Below are 18981 nucleotides of genomic sequence, written 5' to 3' on the forward strand. Positions count from 1 at the left end.
GCTTATTCAACCAGACCTAACCACACCCCCATTATGTGAGACTTAACCTCATATGCTTTAAGATTCAAGTAGTTTTTTTTATCAAAGCATCTGGAACCTTCTGGTTAGCTGGAAATCAAAAGGGAAGAAGTGTGTGAACCAGAGAAGGAAAGACGACATCTAAGAGCAGTTTTAATCACATTCCAATCTGACGGTAGGATTCGCCTCTCTTTTGCCTTTTCTGTTGCTTGCTGTGTTGTTCACTTTTAATCAGAGGCTTTTGTTTTTGTTCGTTTAATATATGAACTGAGCTAAATTTCATCTATCCACAAACAAAGGAAGTTTAAGGTGCCAAGGAGTTTGTGTAACTGGTAGTTTTCCGCTCCCCTTCAGACATTTCTTTGCCATAATGTGGCTGATTGTGTCTCCTGCTTTCCTTTCCTTTCCTCCCCTACCTAGCTGCCAGCCATGGGGGACATCCAGAAAGGGAAGAAGGTGTTTGTCCAGAAGTGCTCCCAGTGCCACAGTGTGGAGGAAGGAGGGCGCCATAAGGTGGGGCCAAATCTCTGGGGGCTGTTTGGACGGAAGACGGGGCAGGCACCAGGATACTCCTACACTCAGGCTAACATTGAAAAAGGTATGTATCCGAAATACAACAATAAAGCTGTGACCGGATAACAGACAACATGTTCATGGCTACAACTGACAAAACCTGGATGTGTTCCTTTTTTAACTTTCAGGAATGGGATGTCATCTCTAGAGTTAATATATTATATAAACAAAATAAATCTGCTTTAATGTATGCCTGTTCCTGATTACAGTCTTGAAATAAAAAATCACCACCATCTATGGAAGTCACACTTCCTTCATACCTTTTATTTTTTTCGCAATAGTGATAAATATCACTTTTATTTTTTTACAAAAAAATAGTCCACAAACTATTATGGATTATTCACGCCTGCCCTCTCTGATAACTTCAAATTAAATCTTGTTAGACAAACCCACTTAATTCTTCCTAACTATGAAATAAACTCATTCAATCTTCAGCATACATTTGGCTGTTCTTTAGGCGCTTTATTTCAAAGTAGTTCAAAGACTACAACATAAAGCTCAGGTTTAAAAATCTAAGAGTGCATCTCCAGCTGTTGTCTAGAAATTGAAAAGGGTACAAAGGAAAACATTACAAACTACCGAGACATGATCGTCCATAGAACTGAAAGTTTTGGAGCATCGATCAAGAAGGCAGCAAAAACAGGCCCATGGTAACTTTGGGGGAGCTGCTCCACAAGTTTAGGAAGAACGATTTGCTAAAAAGATCAGCTAATGCTAATGCACTCTATAAATATTTGTCTCATTTTTGCATATAAAATGAGTCATGCCTCACAAAGCTGGCAGAAATAATTGCAGATAAGAAAATTTTTAGTTGCAATGTGGCAAAATGTGAAAATACTTAATAGGGTATAAATACTTCAGCAAGTAATAGACTCTACATTTCAGATGTAGCCACTTGAATTGAACTTTATTGATCTCACATTGGAGAAATTTATGTCTGCATTTAACCCATCCCCTTGGGGAGCAGTGGGCTGCCATTGTTCGGCACTCAGGGAGCAGTGTGGGATTAAGGGTCTTGCTCAGAGACCCAGAGTGACAGTCTGTTGGAGTGGGGCTCAAACTCAGAATCTCAGGATTCCAAGCTCTATGCCCTAACCAATAGGTCGCCACTCCCCCCATTACGCTTTTTAATTATTTTTAATGCTTTTTTGTCTCATATGTCTACATGCAAACAAATTGACCATGCTGGCATAAACAACTTTCCCTTCAACAAGAATATCTGGTTTTTTTTCACTCTGCCATTAAAAGGAGCATGTTTCCTGTACGTAAAGTGTGAACAGCATGTCTGATCAAGCAGACGACAGTAGGAATTTTCCTCTCTGACTCTCTTGGCTACTGTATGTCCTAAAACCATAGAAATAAATCCATCTCACTGACAGACATACACGAGCAGTTCTTCCTGAAAACATCTATAACCCATGAGTGTTTTAATTGTTCTAATTTTGTGTTGTTTTTTTTTTTGCTTGGTTTGTAGGTATCATATGGAGTGAGGACACTTTGAATGTCTACCTTGAAAACCCAAAGAAGTACATTCCAGGTACCAAGATGATCTTCGCTGGCATCAGAAAGAAAAAGGAAAGAGCAGATCTTATTGCCTACTTAAAGGATTCAACCTCTTGATGTACTGATTCTTTGGACTGTACACCAAAAACTACACTGACGGGGATTAGAACAAGCTTTTATGAGTTTGACATGTGTTTTTCTTTTATTTTAGGGTTCTTATTTTTGTTGAGGTCCGAAAAACTAACTCATTTTCGCATCCAAAATGCACTCTGTGCAGACTGCTGTTTACTACTTGGACTTTGTGGTATTACCCACTCTATGCACATAGAAATACTTTTGCTACCCTATTGTTTATTTAATTGTGTATATTTATTTTTTTCTGTCTGTGAACTCTAACTCATTTCATCTCACTAGACAGGCTTTTTTTCAGGATTGTTTTTATTTTCCTTCTGTTGTTTGATTTATTTCAGCCCATTATTAAATGGGAACGCATTTATTCAACTCAACTCATTATCTTTTGAGAGCAAAAAGTTTGAATAACATTAAGCTCTGTGACTTTATTCAATTTCTTTAAGGGATGTTTTATAAAGTGGGATTTGCTAAATAAAATTTCTTTGTGTCGTATCTGGTATTCATTTTTAATATCTTCAGGGGATTTTGAATTAAATTAGCTTTAATTGTTCTGTGGAAAGGCCTTTTAAATTCCATTAACAGTATAAAAAGGACAACACCTTCTAGTGGTTTCTTCCTAATTTACATAGATTTTCACACAAGGTTAAAAAGGTCAACCGTTCCTATTTCCCAAACATTATTTAGAATACACTTTAAATAAGTGTCACCTCCTTCCAGTCTTTACCATAACTGATCACTAGAGGGAGACAAAATATTAACAGGATAGTTTTAGGAGCATTGATTTTGGGGGGGGGATAAGTCTAACTTGATCAAAATGCTAGGAGAGAGAAAATGAGAAAAAAAAAATGCATTTTAGAAAAAAGGAGAAGTATTCAGAGATTTCATAGCATGTTTTACATATACTTTTTTGTGTTGATAGTGATTGATCTGAAAAGCATTAATGCACAACACATGTCATCTTAAGGCCCTTTACAGTGACAATTTAACCAGATCATACAGTCAGACTCATTGACTCTTCAGCATTCCCTCATACCAAGCATGCTTGTAGCAACACTGGAGAGGAAAACTCCCTTTTAAGATTTAAGTAACTTGCCTTTTTACATATCCAAAAGGGAAAAGCATACAGTATAACTAATGAACTGTAAGCTGAAATTACAGGTGTGATACATCATTTGAAAGCTAACATCTTCTAGTTTTTGAAAATATAAACCGTGTGACTAAGACACAGCCTAGACTGCCTGAGTTCAAACGTGACACAAGTTTTTTTTTTTTTTTTCTTTTGGAAAATAATAGGTCTTTTTTGAATAGCAGTAACAAAGACATGCTTTAGAATAGGCATGCATCATTATTTTACATTTATTCTGCATTATGTCAACAACAACTGCAGAGAATTTCAGTCTTCTAGGTATAACAGTTCTAGAGATATGGGACTCTTAAAGTCATACAGAAGTCTTATTTAAATGTAAAATCCTTCTGGCTTAAACATGTATATAAGTATATAAATTATCAGAACATTTCTATTTCTAAAAGAATCCTGTCTTAAAATCTGTGTGTGTGTGTGGGGGGGGGGTTTCGTTATCTTATGCAGACTACTTAGTTATACGTCAGCTTGTACACCTAAATTTGGCCAGTCATATATCAAAGATCATCTGTCAATCAAATTTTTTCAGTCATAGCAACTAGATTCATATGTCACAGCTAATATACACAACGGTTGAAATAAAAAATAAGAATAATTTACCCTACCATTGAGTTACGTCCCAGTGTTCACGGGGATGGATGTCTGTGTCTTCGGCAGGCGTAGAGCTGACAGGCTTAGATGAAGACAACAGCTTTGCCAACTCTGAAAGTTCCACTAGACAAAAACAGTCCAAAGATTCTATAGCTACCTCAGATGCTGCCTCACCTTCCAGAGAACAAATGATATTCAGAGTGGTGCCAATTAACTTATTTTTAATAGAATAAATCTTTTTGTAAAGAATCCCAATAAATCATATGGCTTGTGGGATGGACGGTTCAACAGAGCTATGGCTCTGGGTGAGTTGGGCAACTGTATTGAAAAGATATCTAGGATCATTCTTATTCTCCTTATTAATGAGGAGAAATATGCTGTTCTTGCTTTATGAAGGGTCATGTTATACAAAAGTAAACTGTTTTTGCAGACTAGATAGGATTCCTTTAGGAATGTAGAGGGCCATTTTCTCTCCAATTTCCTAGCGTTTTGCTTCAAAGTGTGCAGCTCTGTATTAAACCAGGGAGTCAGCTTTCTTTTTTTTTTTTTTTACAGTTTTTCTACACACATAAATGCTTTCTCTTTTGCTGATAGTCTAAGGCTTTGTTTCTGAATTGCTTTTAGATTTGTTGGATGTCAAAATTTTCAAAAACTGCTGACTCACCATGATGCTAATTTTTCTTTCTACATCTGATGGTTTTCAAAGAACATGACTCAAATTGCCTGCTTGTGGATATTTCAGAAAGTAGTCTACAGGTTCAACTGCTAATTGAGAATCATGTTTACCCTTCTCTTACAGTATTTGTTGTCTGCATTTCACTTTTTTTTTTTTACTCACTTATAGTATTCATCATATGTTTATTTATTTTGCATGAATAGAATGTGTTAGCCTTTCCTAAGCTGAATTGTGGATCTATTTTATCATGTAGGGTTGAGTTTTTCTAGACTAGATCTTTGTGTGGGGATGATTTGTCTTATTTATGGACTTGCTCTTCCCTTTCAGTTTAGGAAACAAAGCTTAACCAAACCTGCTGTCTAGACAGACGTTTTTTCAGAAGTAACTGAGATTATAAAAGAAAACAGGAAGAGGTCACAGAACTATATTTAAGTGTTTTTTTGTTGTTGTTGTTGTTTTTTTTGTATTATCCACTGTTAAGCCTCCTTTTTACATCATACTCTTGAATTTGATCTTTAATGGGAATATGTTAAAAATATTTAATTTAACCACATCTTTTTTTGTAGAAGAGAATTGTTTCCATAGCATCGTTGTTTTGTATTTCCACATACAGAACCATCCTTCTTATTCAAAATGCATGAGAAGAATTCAGCTTCGTTTTTCTATTGTAGTGATTAAGTGAAAATGCTTAAAATTGACAATCAGTTCAAATACAGTTATTTTGAGGATTATGTGCACATGTAAACAAAGAAAGGCTTTTGTCATAGTCAGAGAAGAAAGTAAGGTCTGCATTTTTCCTGATAGGTACGCAATGACTATGAGAGCCAAACTGAGAATGAAATCCAGGCAATCGCATTATAAGATTTCAGGTGTTGTTGGAATACATTTGTTAATTAACCAAAATTCTACTCAATAATTTGTAATTTAATTTGCTTTATTTGCTGGTATTTTAACCCAGTTCCATCATGATGAACACTTTTAGCTCAGTGATTTTTGGGACCATCACTGGAAAACACACACTTTCAACTTCCTCCACAGATTGTTTATAGGGTCCACTACAGGACCTTGAAATGTTTTGTTTTTTTATGGAGCACCTTCTTCATTGCCAAAACTGTTTGAAATCATTGTCAGGCTGGAACACCAAGCCATCTTCAGTGCCCTGATGAAAGGTTTTGGTTTGAGATACCAATCAATGGTTTTGAATATCTTCCATTTTCTTCCAGTTTTTCCCACAGTGTATTTATTCACACCAACCTGCTTGCTTACTGTAGATGCACCCTTTCAAACCTCGTGCAGCTCTTTGGTCTTAGCTGTGGTTAGGTGCTGTTAAAACAGGTAATGAGTGGAAGACAGAGAAACTCTTTGAGGATATATAAAAACCAGACATCTTGTTTATTTGTGGTTGAACAAATGCTTATTTTCCTTAATAATTTACAAATAAGTTCTTTAAAAATCCTACAATATGATTTACTTGACTTATTTTCTCATGTTGTCTTTCATTGTTAAAGTGTATCTCATAACTTTGAAATATATAAATATTTTTATGTAATTTTAGAAATAATATATTCATGAACTTCCAGTTCCTTTAAATGACCTCATATAGACATTTCATAAGGGCTTTTCTAATCTGTTCACTTATTTCCTCAATTTTTCTCTAAAACAGATGATTTATTGTTCTAAAATGGTCAGCAGAGGGCGCCATTGTAGCAATAAAACACATTTAATCCGGCAGCAAATCGCGCCAGGCCAGTGCGCAGGATGTCAGATCCATCCCAGTGGATTTAAAGTCGATCCGGATGATCGGCAGGATCGAGTGGACCTGTGGGACCGAGCTGCCAGCTGCTCTGTGGTTTCCACTGGGTGATCACTGGAGGAGGGGGGGCAAAGCATAAAAAAAAAAAAATCGGAATTTAAGAATTGTGGTATTGACCAGAGAGGAAAGGAGGAAGAGGTCTGCAAGGAGGATCCAATTGATCAATCTTCCAGATTACGCACGGTGAATGTTGGCCGGTGTCTGGGTCTGCACAGGAGCGACACAATCAGATACAATCAGAAGGTAGGAGAGAAGCTTTACTCATTCCAATTCATTCCCTGGATGTGTTCCGTTTATACAGAGTATGATCATTTAGATTAACATCAATTGATGGTCTTCCACGCAAATCCCATCCCTCAATAACCTGCACAGATCCACTAGGATGAAATAGGAGCGCACTTTGACACTGTGTGAATGAACCCGTGGCCAAATTACTACAGTTGACATGCCTTGTGTGTGTGTGTGTGTTACTATAAGAGTATGTGAGTGAGATCCCCCCACCCCATCCCCAGTCTAATTCTGGCACAGTGGGAGTGTGTGCACGGCTGGAATTACAGCGGTTGCTGCATCTGCTGCAGAGAGGGGCTTCAACAGGTTTATAGAGCAGAGACAGCCTATAGAGGGTGAGGGGGTTAGTGGGGGCCCTGAGGCGTTGAGAGCCTCTGAGGGGAGGAATAGGAAAAGTGACAGCTGCCAGGGGACTGCAGATTTAGCTTGTTGTGTTGTGCTCCTTTCAGGAACAGTAACCAAGCAGCATGGAGCTGATGAAAATTGTGTTATCCCTTCCCATTCTTCTCTCTCCTGCATGGACCATATCCCGTCACTCCTACCTGGACAGCATCCTCCCCCCTCATCCAGGTAAGGTATCAGCAGCAGCCACATACTGTAATCTTAAAGAATTTCACATGAGTGTTTCTATTCAGCAAAGCAGAGGAGCCTCCTCCCAGCCTTCAGGTTCTTGGATGAGGCATTGAGGTTTGATCCCTGTTGTCTTATGTCACCTCCTCCACCTCCGCTATTTCCTCCTCCCCCTCGGCTTTGGAAGAGAGGCACACCTGTAAGTTTCCATGCAGCAAGCGGCCTGTACTTGCACTTCCACCATGGGCCATTTACTGAAAACTTTTCTGTTTTCTTCCTCTGTTCATGTGAAGGGTGAAATGGATGAAACGCTAAGCTTATTGCAAACAAACGTTTTTGGAGGCGAAGTGTTGGATAAGAAACAGCCCGTCACTCCAACATGTTCACCAGGGCCTCCTGGTCCTCCAGGACCACAAGGTCATCCGGTAAGGAATCACTTCATATTACATGTATTAATATCTGTAGAACTCATATCTGTAAAGAGAATGCAGTCCCATAGCATGATGCTTCCACCACCATGTCTTATCACTATGGTGATACATTCAGCACGATGTGCAGTGTTGGTTTCCCACCACACATGTTGGCCAACATCCATTTGGGTCCCAGGTGACCCAAACACTTTGATCCACACATGCAGTTTCAGTGGTTTACCATAATTTTAACCCTAATCTTTCAGGTGTCAGAATAGCGACTGGAGTCTATTATGGGATTTTATTGGAGGGGAAGCTTTTCTTCAGCAACTAACCAATACTTGTGGTTCTAGTCAGGAAAAATATGAAAAAGGGTCAAAGGGTGTAAATAGTTTTGCAAAGCTATGTATATTAGCCTTTTAGTCTGATTAAATCATGTTCTGTTGGATGGCTGCAGACATTTTAGGCAGTAGCTGGGAATATATTGTTAAGCAGGTAAAGACAGAAAGAAATTCAGATGACCTTGTTAGCATTGATCTTGCTGCAAATGCATTGCGTTCAATACAGGTCATAGCAGCAGGATAAAAATGCTTGTGTCATTTTTCAGGGTGAAATTGGATTGCTGGGTTTAAGGGGGCCAAAAGGGAGAAAGGTGTGTGCTTTTTGAGAATTAATGTCCCTAATTCATTTATCTGCTAAAGGAATTTGTCCTTGCATTCACAAGTGCTCTAACATTCATCTGTTCTCCTTCCATTTTTTTTTTTCAAGGGAGACATTGGACGTCCAGGGCAAAGGGTGGGCATCTTCTCTCCTACATATGTCCTATCTCCAGTGTTCCTCTATACCCCTCTATACCTGTAATGTCTCTTCCAAGTTTTTTTTCTCTATGATCTGAGTTTTTATCAATACTCTCTGAATTCTCCTTTTGTTGCTAAATGGGTCATGCAACATTAGTCTTAGTGGTAAAGCTTGATTTCCCATTATCCTAGTGCTGCTCGTTTGCTCTTTCTCCTCAGCTTTCCTTGGCCTCGTCCCATTCGCCTTCAGGACTAAACCCAAGTCTTGCTGATGAAGCCCCTCCATCAGGGCTCTGCTTGTGCATTTTAATCTCCCTGAGTGCTTTTGCTCCTCATGATAAATCACACAGTGCCTCTGGATGCTGCAGCTTTAATCACAGACTGCTGAATAAAAGCACGGCTGCAGCTTTGGAATGTAGTTCAGGTGTAAAGATGATATGAGGATGCTTCAGAGGCCAGTTTTAGTGTTTGCCATATGATGCTGCCACAGTGTGTTACAGTATGCTGGATGTAGGCATTTTGGATGTAATACTGAAAGTAGTGATGTGGAAAAAAATAAGGGGTATGAATACCTATATAAGGAAATGTAGTTTTTATCTTTATTGATTCCCAGGAAAGTATCATTTACATAGACATAGGCCTCTACTTCACAGGGTTAACTCCAACATTTAAAATAATATGAACAAGCAGTGATTTCACTTCCCTGAGAAGGATTATAATGAAGAAATAAAGAAATAAAAAGAGAACAAGAACAAAAAACTAAAAAGGAATCAACAATGGAAAAAATTTAATTAATTCAATTTAACATATTAAGAGAGTGGATTGTTGAGATTTAATTAAGTTTGGTCTCTAAAATTGAAATCAGATCTTTTAGGTTTTACATAGTCTACCCAAATCTGCCACCACTGATATAATTTTTCAGTCTCGTGATAAAGAGGCTGTTTTTTTTTTTTTTTATATATATATATATATATGTGTTGAATGTTATGAAGATCCAGTCATCTAAAGTTAGTTTGTCCTGTGATAACAATTTTTTTGGTAATGTTTTTTTACTTGCTGTTAATAAAATAGTCATTAAATATTTATTTCTTTTTGAGGCTTCTTGAGGAATTATAGCAAAATACATAAGCTTGATCTCCAAAGGAACATTTTGTTTGAAAATATCTTTTAATGCATTATTTATCACTTTCCAGTAATCTTTTATACTTGGGCAGTTCCAGAAGACATGATAATGTTTTAAGCTTTGATTTCTACATCTCCTCCAACATGTGGGGGGATTTCTATTGTAGTGGCATTTTTGAGCAGATGTGATATAAAATCTAACCAGATCCAAATTCTTGCCATTGTAGATGGTATCTCCACATTATTGCCCATTCCTCCTCTGTTATTGTCAAATTGCCGTCTCTTTCCCATCTTGCTTTGATATGTATGTTTGAATTTTTTAGATCAATTAGGTTTTTATAGATAAGTGAAACAATTTTCCCCTTAATTTTTGATTTATAGGCATTAATAAAAAAAAATCATTAGGTTTCTATTTTTGTCAGTAATTGGCCAAATTTTTAAATCAACAAAATTTCTTATTTGTAAATATCGGTAAAAATCCTATTTGAGTATTTTCTCTTGAGTGTTTCAAAATCATTTCAGATTTTTTTGTTGTCCATAATTGTGCACACAGCAGTGATTCCTTTGGATGTCCAGTGCTTAAACCTGGTGTCCAGTTTATTTGGTGGGAAGTCTGGGTGGTATGCATTTTATGATTGCAAGGTCATTCTCTGTTATATGTTTTTTTCAAAAAAGTTTGGGTATGAGGATCCAGAAAATGTATTAGGTTTTTTTTTTTTTTTTTTATGGCACCAACATGTGTTTTTCTGCAGGGCCGCCCTGGCGCTCCAGGTTCTCCAGGGAAACCAGGACTTCCAGGATTTCCTGGTCCCCAAGGGCCCAAAGTAAGTGTCATGACCTCTCCTCCAGGTAGTATACCCCAAAATCTTTGCCATACATAGCTTTATCTTGGAAGTCATTGATTATTATTTCTTATAAGGGAGAAAAGGGAGAGCCAGGACTCATGGGTTTACCAGGGCTGCGAGGTCCACCAGGAACAAAGGTAGTTTCTGATCTTTTCATCAATGAAACAGTCAAACACTAAATGTAGACCATAACTTTCCTGCTTTTCCTTTCAGGGTTTACCTGGTTACAAAGGTGACAAGGTAATGTTTTTCTGCCAAACTGTATTTGTTTTCATAAGAAGTTGAGCTGTGTAAAGAAAGGATAAAATCTCACCACACAAGGGATTCCTAGAGCTATCAAACCTACTTATTTGCATTTATGTACTAAAATAGAATCAGTGTTATTTTCTAAAACCAGTAATTTTCGTATGAGTCTCAAACTAATATTTGTTTGGAGGAATTGTTTCTCTATGTCAATCAACCCAACTGCTTACTTCATAGAAAGGAACGTTTTTAATCTCAAAATAACATCATTTACTTTTCCGTTAAAAGCTGCTTAATGATATCAGAACTAGAAATTTAAAAAGTCAAAGAATTTGAAATCTCACTCATGGATTTCAGTGATTAATTACGTATATTTTTGTGTAATTCTTTTAACAAGGGAGACCGTGGGGACCGTGGCCCAGTGGGACCAAAAGGAGATAAGGTTTGTTTCTTTAAATAGCAGTTTCTGAAATCATGTAGAAAGTTATTTCCAATTCAAAGTTGGGTTTGAATGTGTGATTCACAATGGTTTATTGAAAATGCTATTATAAAATGTGTTTTGTTTTGATTACAAAATTTTATTTTAATGTATTTTTTTTTCTGCTCGCCTTTGAATCATTTTCCTTTTTTCAGGGTTCAATTGGTTTGCCAGGGATGCTTGGACAGAAGGTAAAGGATAAACGCTTAAAAAGATTATAGCTAGATTTCAATGCTGTTTCAGGGTTCCTATACAGTCTAAAAAGTTGGAATGTGATTCCAGTATTTTGCAGGTCTGCATAAGAATAGAAAGAGTCAATAAGAAGTTGGAAAAATATTCATATCCAGTTGTCCAAATGATGTTTCCCTCCACAGTTTCTGTCCTTTTATTTTATTTGAGGACTTATTTCTTTCTGTGGTTTTGTAATTCCCTTTTTTACCAGGGATTAGACATCAATATCTGTCAAATTATTAGTAAACCTCTGTATTGTAAAAAAATTTTTTAAAAAACAATCCACTGGACTTGGTTTCCAAGTTTGAAGACGTTTGCTTCCCATCCAGGAAGCTTTTTAAATTCAAAATGTCAGGAATAGCGTTGAGTTCGTGGTTTTATACAGTAGCCCAACAAAGGCTTGTTTTTGTTTTGAAAACATGCAAACTGGAACAGGGGTCCACCCATTTGGGATGGGGGTTGTTTTGCTTCTTTTTGTTAGACTGCAATACCTCATACCCATCTAAGTGTCTAAGTGTCTTTTTCTATAAAAAATGTGGCAGAAATCTGAAAGCTTTTCCCTTCTCTTAGGGTGAGGTGGGCCCAAAGGGAGAGCCTGGTGTTTCAGGGAAGAGAGGACCAGCTGGAAGACCAGGGAAAAGAGGCAAACAGGTAAACAGAAGTTTTAGTGTTTGTGTGGAGCGGACATTGATTGGACTTAAAAGAACAATAAAAATAAATCTATACGAAAATTATTCTGTGTGCGTTTCTCTGTTGCTTCTTTTGCAGGGTATGAAGGGCCATTCAGGAGCCCCTGGAGTCATGGGGCCCCCAGGTCCTCAAGGTCCCAATGGTCTCCCTGGGCCCCCTGGACCTCCAGCCTCAGGTGTTGAAACCAGTTCATGCACAGACCTTTGTTTCCATGTCTGCCGTAACATATTATATCCCCTGTGTGCTTAATCCATCCTCATCTCTTCCCAGGTCTCTATCTGGTGGGGGAGAAAGGGGAGAAGGGCCTGCCAGGACCACCAGGTCGCTGCAACTGTGATTCCGCAGTCGGAACAAATAATGCCCCCTTCGGCAACTACTACACACAGCGACGTACCGGCAATAAACTCACTGCAGTAAGATTTTAGATGCTGACGATGCAAACTGAACTTACCTGTATCCCTTGTATGCTCACAACCTTTCTGAGAGTCCTCTGTGCTCTTTATGTAGATATTTGTGGTGAACAATGAAGAGGAGATGGGCCGCCTTCATGTAGAAAATGCAATTGTGTTAAGAAAAGATAAGAGGATGCTATATTTTAAGGATAAAGATGGCTGGAGTCCAATACAGGTAATTACATTCAATGTATATCAGCATAGTGTGCAGTGCCACACTATGTTTGTCTCCAACTATCTTCCCACCAACTGACCAGTTCACCTGAGCCTGCAGAGGAAAAATGTCCCACAGCAAGATGCTGCCAACACCATGTTTTAGCATAGGGATTAGGTTTTTAGGCTAATATCTAGTGATGTTTAAGATGAGCCAAAGCTTTGAAGCATGTGTCAGGTAGAGTAGGGGGCGTTTCTGCGAAATGCATATTGAGGCTTGCTTCATTTAGGGACCAAAATCTGTGACGTCTGAAACTTCACTACAGCCGTACCACTCGACCGCTTTGGGAAGTGGTTCAGCTTGCCCACGAACTTCGACATGCTTCTGAACAGCCTCAGGGTTCAGTCAAGATGTGGGACTTTGTAGGAGAGTTGAGGTCAATTGGATAGAGTTTGGATATAATCTAAGAATAGATTGGCTGGAAAAACAACCACTCCAGTTAGTTAAACAATTTTCGTTAGATTAAACAATATAATCACCAGAATTTGACCAAGCTACTGGTTTCAGTTGTATGATTAGTATTATTGCTTTCATTATTGCAAATGGCATCTGCTGTAAGTCTTTTCCTTTCAGTCCAAGTCATGTTGGTTCAAGACCTGGATTAGTTTCTGAAAGTTGCTACGCTTGACCAGTATTTTGGCCAATGTGACCAATTTGTATTGGTTTGCCCTTTTACTAATATAGATTGGGTAAAAAAAAAAAAAATACAAAATTAGATTAGTTGGTTTCAACAAAAGATTGGTTGGACACATAACTTCCAACCAGATTAAAACCAAAAACTTTAGAAAAACTATTCTTTTTTAATCAAAATGACTAACACCTTTCATGTTGCCCATCACTGCCCAATATGCACAAGCACTTTCAGTGTCTACCTGAGCTTATGTCACTAAAAGGACAGAAAACAGTGTACCTTAAAAGATTTTTCTGATTTTACACACAAAACACCTACAAAATATTTTATTTTACAGAACAATTAGGAACAATTTCAAAGGAATTTAAATGGGAAAAAAACAAGAAAAACAATTGCAAAAGAAAAATCACAAATTATAATACCAACTGTAGTCATGATTTCCACCAATAGGTGGCGACATGTTCACCTTAAGCTCCTTGAACTCTGGGGATTGTTGAAGCCCAAATGGTTCAATGCTTCATGAGGCTCCATCTCACCATCACCTTAGTTTAGTTTTGTCTTCAATTTAATGTTTTGTTTCAATAACTCAGTGCAATATTCGATAACTCAATATTTATTTATTGATGTTACCTTTTCAATAACTCAGTGCAATATATATGTATATATATATATGCTTTACCCTGTATATAGCTAGCTCTTACTCATAGAAAACATATTTATTGTGCAGGAATAAGGTCTTAGCTCTGTTATGCTGGTAGCCAAGTAATCGAAATTTTGTTGTCAAGATTCACCTTGTGTTTTTCTTTGTGCAATAACAATAAAGGAAGTCTAAGTCTAAAGGGAGCAAAATACAAATTCATCACATCCTTATTTGTGAAAATGTCTGAAACCAACATTTACTTTTCCTTCTGCTTCAAAGAAATGTAATACTGTTTTCTATTGGTCTTGCACCTAATATTTTAATAAAATACATAAAATGTTGTGGATGCAACTTTCTAAAAGTTGTAAAACTACCGGTATGAGGAGTTGTATGTTTTCAAAAACACTATACATTCAATTATGTGTAAAAAATATATATATTTTCAGCCGTTTCAGCAATTCCAGTCTACCGAGACCATCCCAGAGAGAGTTGGTGTATGTGGGGATGGGAAGGTTCAGGTCCAGCATGGGGAGGAGTGCGATGATGGGAACCAGATCGTCACTGATGCTTGTCTCAGTGAGTTAAATGCATCAGCTTTTTTCTTGTTCACAAACCTATTTATTTCTGTTTTTTATGAATACAATGCAAAATAAATCTCTTACTATAGAGCAGCCTAGGCTTTGCTGTTGATAGATTAGAAACATGTATCAAAGCAAAACCACAGCATGTCATTGGATGCTGAGCTCATGTGGCACAGTCTACTCTCTAAAAGATCTCCTTTGATCTTTTATTAATCCCTGACCCTTCTATTTTCCTGCCAACCCCTCACTATGCTTCTGCTTCTATCCAATTAAATTAGAAGGAAAATGCTGTGCTGGCATCACTGAAGGCTGGTTAGTGTGCCAAATAAATGAGTAACATCCTCTTTCTCTCACTCTGTTGCTTTCTCACACCCCCTGCAGACTGTAAGTGGGCTTACTGTGGAGATGGATACCGACATGAGGGAATAGAAGAGTGTGATGGAAAGGATTTTGGTTATCAGACCTGCAAATCCTATCTTCCTGGGTATGTTAACTGATTATTTAGCAACACACCAATGTGTGTTTTTTTATATGTGGTCATTTATCAGTTAATCTTTTTTTTTATGGGTATCAATTTTTTGTATTTTGATTTTCCCATTCTACAATCATGAATTGAAGGAAAAAAAGACACCTATACTGTAGGGATCTTTTTTTTTTTTTTTTTTTTGGTTTAGTTTGTAAGGACATAGAGGCTATTTAAAGTTAGTGGCATTATGAATAGAGCTAGATAAGGAGCAGGTTGAGAAATAATTATAATAAAAGATCTAATCAGCTAAGCTTGTATATATTTACAGTCAGAGCAATAATTTAAGTTTAAAGCAGCTGGAACTTTGACAAAAAAGGCTGGACAAAGACCAAAAAGTAATATGAGGATAGAAGTAAAAATATCTTTATACATCACCAATAGAGAAGTGTGAGATAATGATAATTAATTCGAATAAAAAACTACATAAAACATATAACTAAGCTAAAATGCAAAAGTGGAAAAATGTTTTCTATATTTTGAGCAGAACTTTGTGTTTTTTAAGCTGTTATCTCCCTGCTTTACATGTGCGTTGCTTTAAACAGGAAATTTGATTTGCAACTCTTTTCTGTGCTTCTGCAGGTCCTTTGGGCAGCTTCAGTGCACTGAGTCGTGCTTCATTGATTCTACTGGCTGCAAGTACTTCACCTGAATACAGAAGGCCTCTCAGAACGCAAAAAATTGTTATTCAGATTTTATCTGAAGTATCAAAACTTTGAAAAAAAGGGGTGCACTGAAAGACTGCACTGAAGCAAAGTTGTGTCTGCTCTAAGCCATGAGACGTCATGGAAGTTAGTGTTTTTGTTTTTTTACATCCCCTGCAGTTCCCTCTCCTGTCCCACTGAGGTTTAGTCCTGAACGTGCCTCAGAGAACAGCTCCCTTGGCTGCAGCACTGTTAGAGAAACATCAGAAAAGGTGGAAACCTTTGAACGATGCAATGACTGGATCATGTTAAATACACTGTTTAAGACTTGCAGACTGTTAATGCAGAAATAAGCTATGTGCTCCTTCATACAACACTTTTTAAAAAAATGTTGCAATGTATTTAAATTATGAAAACCCAAGGCATCTGATGAGGGACCTTACTCCTGTGCAATGTATGACAAAATATGTATTAATGATGCGCAATGTTGGTTTTGCATGCATATATGTATATAAGTGCACAATAGACTGCTTTATCTGTTAAATGCTGTCACCAAAAAATATCCCTCTAGCAAAGAAGTTGCAAATAATCCGACAGAAAACATGAATGTCTTACTGCAAAAAAAATGCAAATAACATGTGGTTATTGAAGCAGCATGAGGTATGAATGCATAAGTGTATATTTAATAAAGTAATATCAGTAAAAAGTTGGTCTTCATATGAAAATCAGATGAAGGGGTGTGGGTGGGGCTTGTGCAGGAAAGCAGCCGATCAAGGAAAAGAGTCTTGCAGCTTGTATACTAAATTATCTTTTAAATATCCATGAAACCCTTGTTATCCATGAAAGAGTTTCTTGTAAATTAGTTTCTTTTACCTGGGTCCTATTTCACAAAAGTTGAATAAAAAAATTCCAGCATAAGAGATAAAGCAGAACTCGACCTCTAGCCTGATCAGTGCATCCTGGCTCCATTCGTTCCAAAGGCCAAGCCAAGCTCCACAGGTGCAGCTGCCTCAAGCCAGGTGTGAGTAATCAAGCCAAGGGTCTGCAGTTTTCTTGAGGTGGATCACAGATTAATTAATTCAATAAACAAAAGCAGATCAACTAAACAGCCTAAATTCCCTAATCACTTCTCTTGACTGAGAATGTCATTATTAAAGGTGTAACTGCTTCTCAAAATAACAAATAACCTAAAAATGAACAATGGAAACCAATACGGTAACGCATGTGTTTCTCATGGTTTTTAGATTTATATTACATTTCTGTCTGAGCATTCAGTTCCTCTATTGTACAGTGTGTCAGACCTCCATGCAGGGTACTGCAGACTGAATGATTCATAGAAATAACTGAATGTGAAAAACTTTATTAAATAGTAGAAATTATTTTTATTTCCTTTTTACAACATTTACGTTTTTTTTTTTTTGGAATAATTGTAGCTTACTAATAACATTAGGGAATCCTAAATAATAAAAAAAAAATCTACCTTTTCCAAACTAGTGTCCATTTGTCTTTTTAATGCCATTAAATACAGTTCTGATGGTGCAGCAAATCCTGTCTTTGCTAAGATTGACAGCATTTTCTATTGCATAGAGGAACATACCATGAGCAGAATAATTAAGCCCAAACAGATCATCTGTGTAACCATAAAGGTATGGCTGAAACCCAGCAGTCTGCACAGGTAGATGATGTCATCCTCATAAAAGTGGTAATGGTCAGAAATAATTCAAAAATGGCAGTTTCTTCAAAACAAAATAGTCTACTGAATGCATTAGGGATAAACTTAAACCAGCAGCAGTCTACAAAAAACACATCGAACAGTAAAAATATCCACATATAAAATGAGAAATTTAATAATGATGAAAGCTACCATTACAATGTTAAATGATTAAAGTACATGACTGTATCCAACATGTAGATAAAGTAACATAATACCTGACAAAACTCACCACTGACTGAGTCGATATGATGGATTTAGTAAACCTGGTTAGCTGAACAGAATAAATCACCCTGGTAACTTATGCTACTGCTTTCATGTAACCAAGTTTAGTCTCAACTGGACCGGGATACCTGGAAAATCCTGACTTAATCCCTTATCTTGGTTGATAAAATGGGCCCCTGGTTCATGATCCGGTAACATACAGTACCACATACTAGGGTAACACAACCCAACATGTTAAATGTCCCTGAGCATACTAAATTTTATTTTTACACTCACAGCTGGTTTATCTCACAAGATTATCTATAGAGCCATCACAATAATTAAGGCTTCCTTAAGTCTGTCAGGAGTTGATCAAGTCCAGCATTGGCAAAATGATCTTGCCGTGAGAACCAAGCATTAAGAAAAATGTTAAAAGTTTATCAATTAGACTTAAAGACTTAGACTCAACTTTATTTATCCCTTGGGATTACTCCTTCAGGGGAATTATGGTTCCTGGGGCTTATATAGAGTATAAAGGGCAGAGTTAAAATCAAGATGCCATTAAAGATAAGAAAAAAAAATACAACAGACAATATAAAAATAGTGTATATAGTACAAAAGAGCATAAGAAAAGTTGTAATTTCCTGGAATATGTTTCCTTTAGATATAAAAATATCTACACAGTACAGAGCTGAGGAAAGACTACACAGTAGTTGACTTGGATTATTGCACATGTACTGCAGAGATGTACTGATGTACAATCTCTAAAACGAAATTCTGATATATTCTGGAGAAAAAACAACTTTAATCAATTAACTCATGGCCAACATAAGTGGATACAGAAATAAAGGTGCTTCATCAGTAGAGGAGTTCTGTATTTGGCATCATTTTAATGAGAAACAGATGCACTGTTGTTTTTTATTTTGAGAATCTGTATTGTCAACACAGAGCATGAGTTTAGGGAACCAATCCGTACCACAAAAATATTGCTAATTTTACATTCTTTTTATGAACTGTCTGGGGATTGCTTTTTTCTTCTTACAGCTGAAATCCTTTCAGCAGATTGGCCCCCAAAGCAACCACCTCTGGAATTTCCTTTAGAAGCTTAGAAAGCAATGATTTTGTAATCTGCGCTTTACCAGCATTTCTTCAACTATGTAGTAATCTTCTGAATTTGGAATAAACTTAAAGCATATCCAACAGTGTAGTAAATTCACATTTTCATTATTTTGGCACTGAGCAAACAGTTTGGTGTAAAAC

The 18981-nt window shown here is 37.0% G+C and overlaps 2 protein-coding genes and 1 long non-coding RNA gene across 4 annotated transcripts; all 3 read left to right on the forward strand.

Annotated features, from left to right (window-relative positions):
• LOC107084350 (cytochrome c iso-1/iso-2) lies at positions 1 to 2710 on the forward strand. Of its 2 annotated transcripts, XM_015374151.1 has the most exons (3): positions 1 to 193; positions 439 to 616; positions 2066 to 2708. In XM_015374151.1, exons 2-3 carry the CDS (start codon positions 448 to 450, stop codon positions 2209 to 2211), a joined length of 315 nt encoding a protein of 104 aa, XP_015229637.1. In that variant the 5' UTR covers positions 1 to 193; positions 439 to 447; the 3' UTR covers positions 2212 to 2708. The 2 variants fall into 2 exon arrangements, with proteins under 2 accessions (XP_015229637.1, XP_015229638.1); XM_015374152.1 differs by lacking the exon at positions 1 to 193 and having other exon boundaries at positions 440 to 616; positions 2066 to 2710.
• A 3707-nt stretch (positions 2711 to 6417) lies between these two features.
• On the forward strand, positions 6418 to 7731 carry LOC107084351. The gene is made up of 4 exons (XR_001481222.1): positions 6418 to 6690; positions 7185 to 7305; positions 7371 to 7504; positions 7599 to 7731. It is a non-coding gene; the product is annotated as an uncharacterized LOC107084351 (long non-coding RNA).
• A 431-nt stretch (positions 7732 to 8162) lies between these two features.
• LOC107084336 (acetylcholinesterase collagenic tail peptide-like) lies at positions 8163 to 17057 on the forward strand. Its single transcript, XM_015374131.1, has 15 exons — positions 8163 to 8210; positions 8290 to 8367; positions 8484 to 8510; positions 10387 to 10458; positions 10554 to 10616; positions 10693 to 10719; positions 11120 to 11164; positions 11356 to 11391; positions 12002 to 12082; positions 12200 to 12296; positions 12392 to 12534; positions 12629 to 12763; positions 14523 to 14634; positions 15021 to 15123; positions 15745 to 17057. Exons 1-15 carry the CDS (start codon positions 8163 to 8165, stop codon positions 15812 to 15814), a joined length of 1137 nt encoding a protein of 378 aa, XP_015229617.1. The 3' UTR covers positions 15815 to 17057.
• Positions 17058 to 18981: the final 1924 nt, after the last annotated feature.

This window comes from Cyprinodon variegatus, unplaced genomic scaffold (genome assembly GCF_000732505.1).
Source record: "Cyprinodon variegatus isolate N-32 unplaced genomic scaffold, C_variegatus-1.0 Scaffold98, whole genome shotgun sequence".
Taxonomy (NCBI): domain Eukaryota; kingdom Metazoa; phylum Chordata; class Actinopteri; order Cyprinodontiformes; family Cyprinodontidae; genus Cyprinodon; species Cyprinodon variegatus.

Excerpts from the sequence above, each read along its gene's own strand:
- LOC107084350 (XM_015374151.1), top strand. The coding sequence starts at position 448 with ATGGGGGACATCCAGAAAGGGAAGAAGGTGTTTGTCCAGAAGTGCTCC. Across the intron at positions 617-2,065 it reads TCAGGCTAACATTGAAAAAG|GTATCATATGGAGTGAGGAC; the intron begins GTATGTATCCGA and ends CTTGGTTTGTAG.
- LOC107084336 (XM_015374131.1), top strand. The coding sequence starts at position 8,163 with ATGGCTGCAGACATTTTAGGCAGTAGCTGGGAATATATTGTTAAGCAG. Across the intron at positions 8,211-8,289 it reads GGGAATATATTGTTAAGCAG|CAGCAGGATAAAAATGCTTG; the intron begins GTAAAGACAGAA and ends TACAGGTCATAG. Across the intron at positions 8,368-8,483 it reads GGGGGCCAAAAGGGAGAAAG|GGAGACATTGGACGTCCAGG; the intron begins GTGTGTGCTTTT and ends TTTTTTTTCAAG.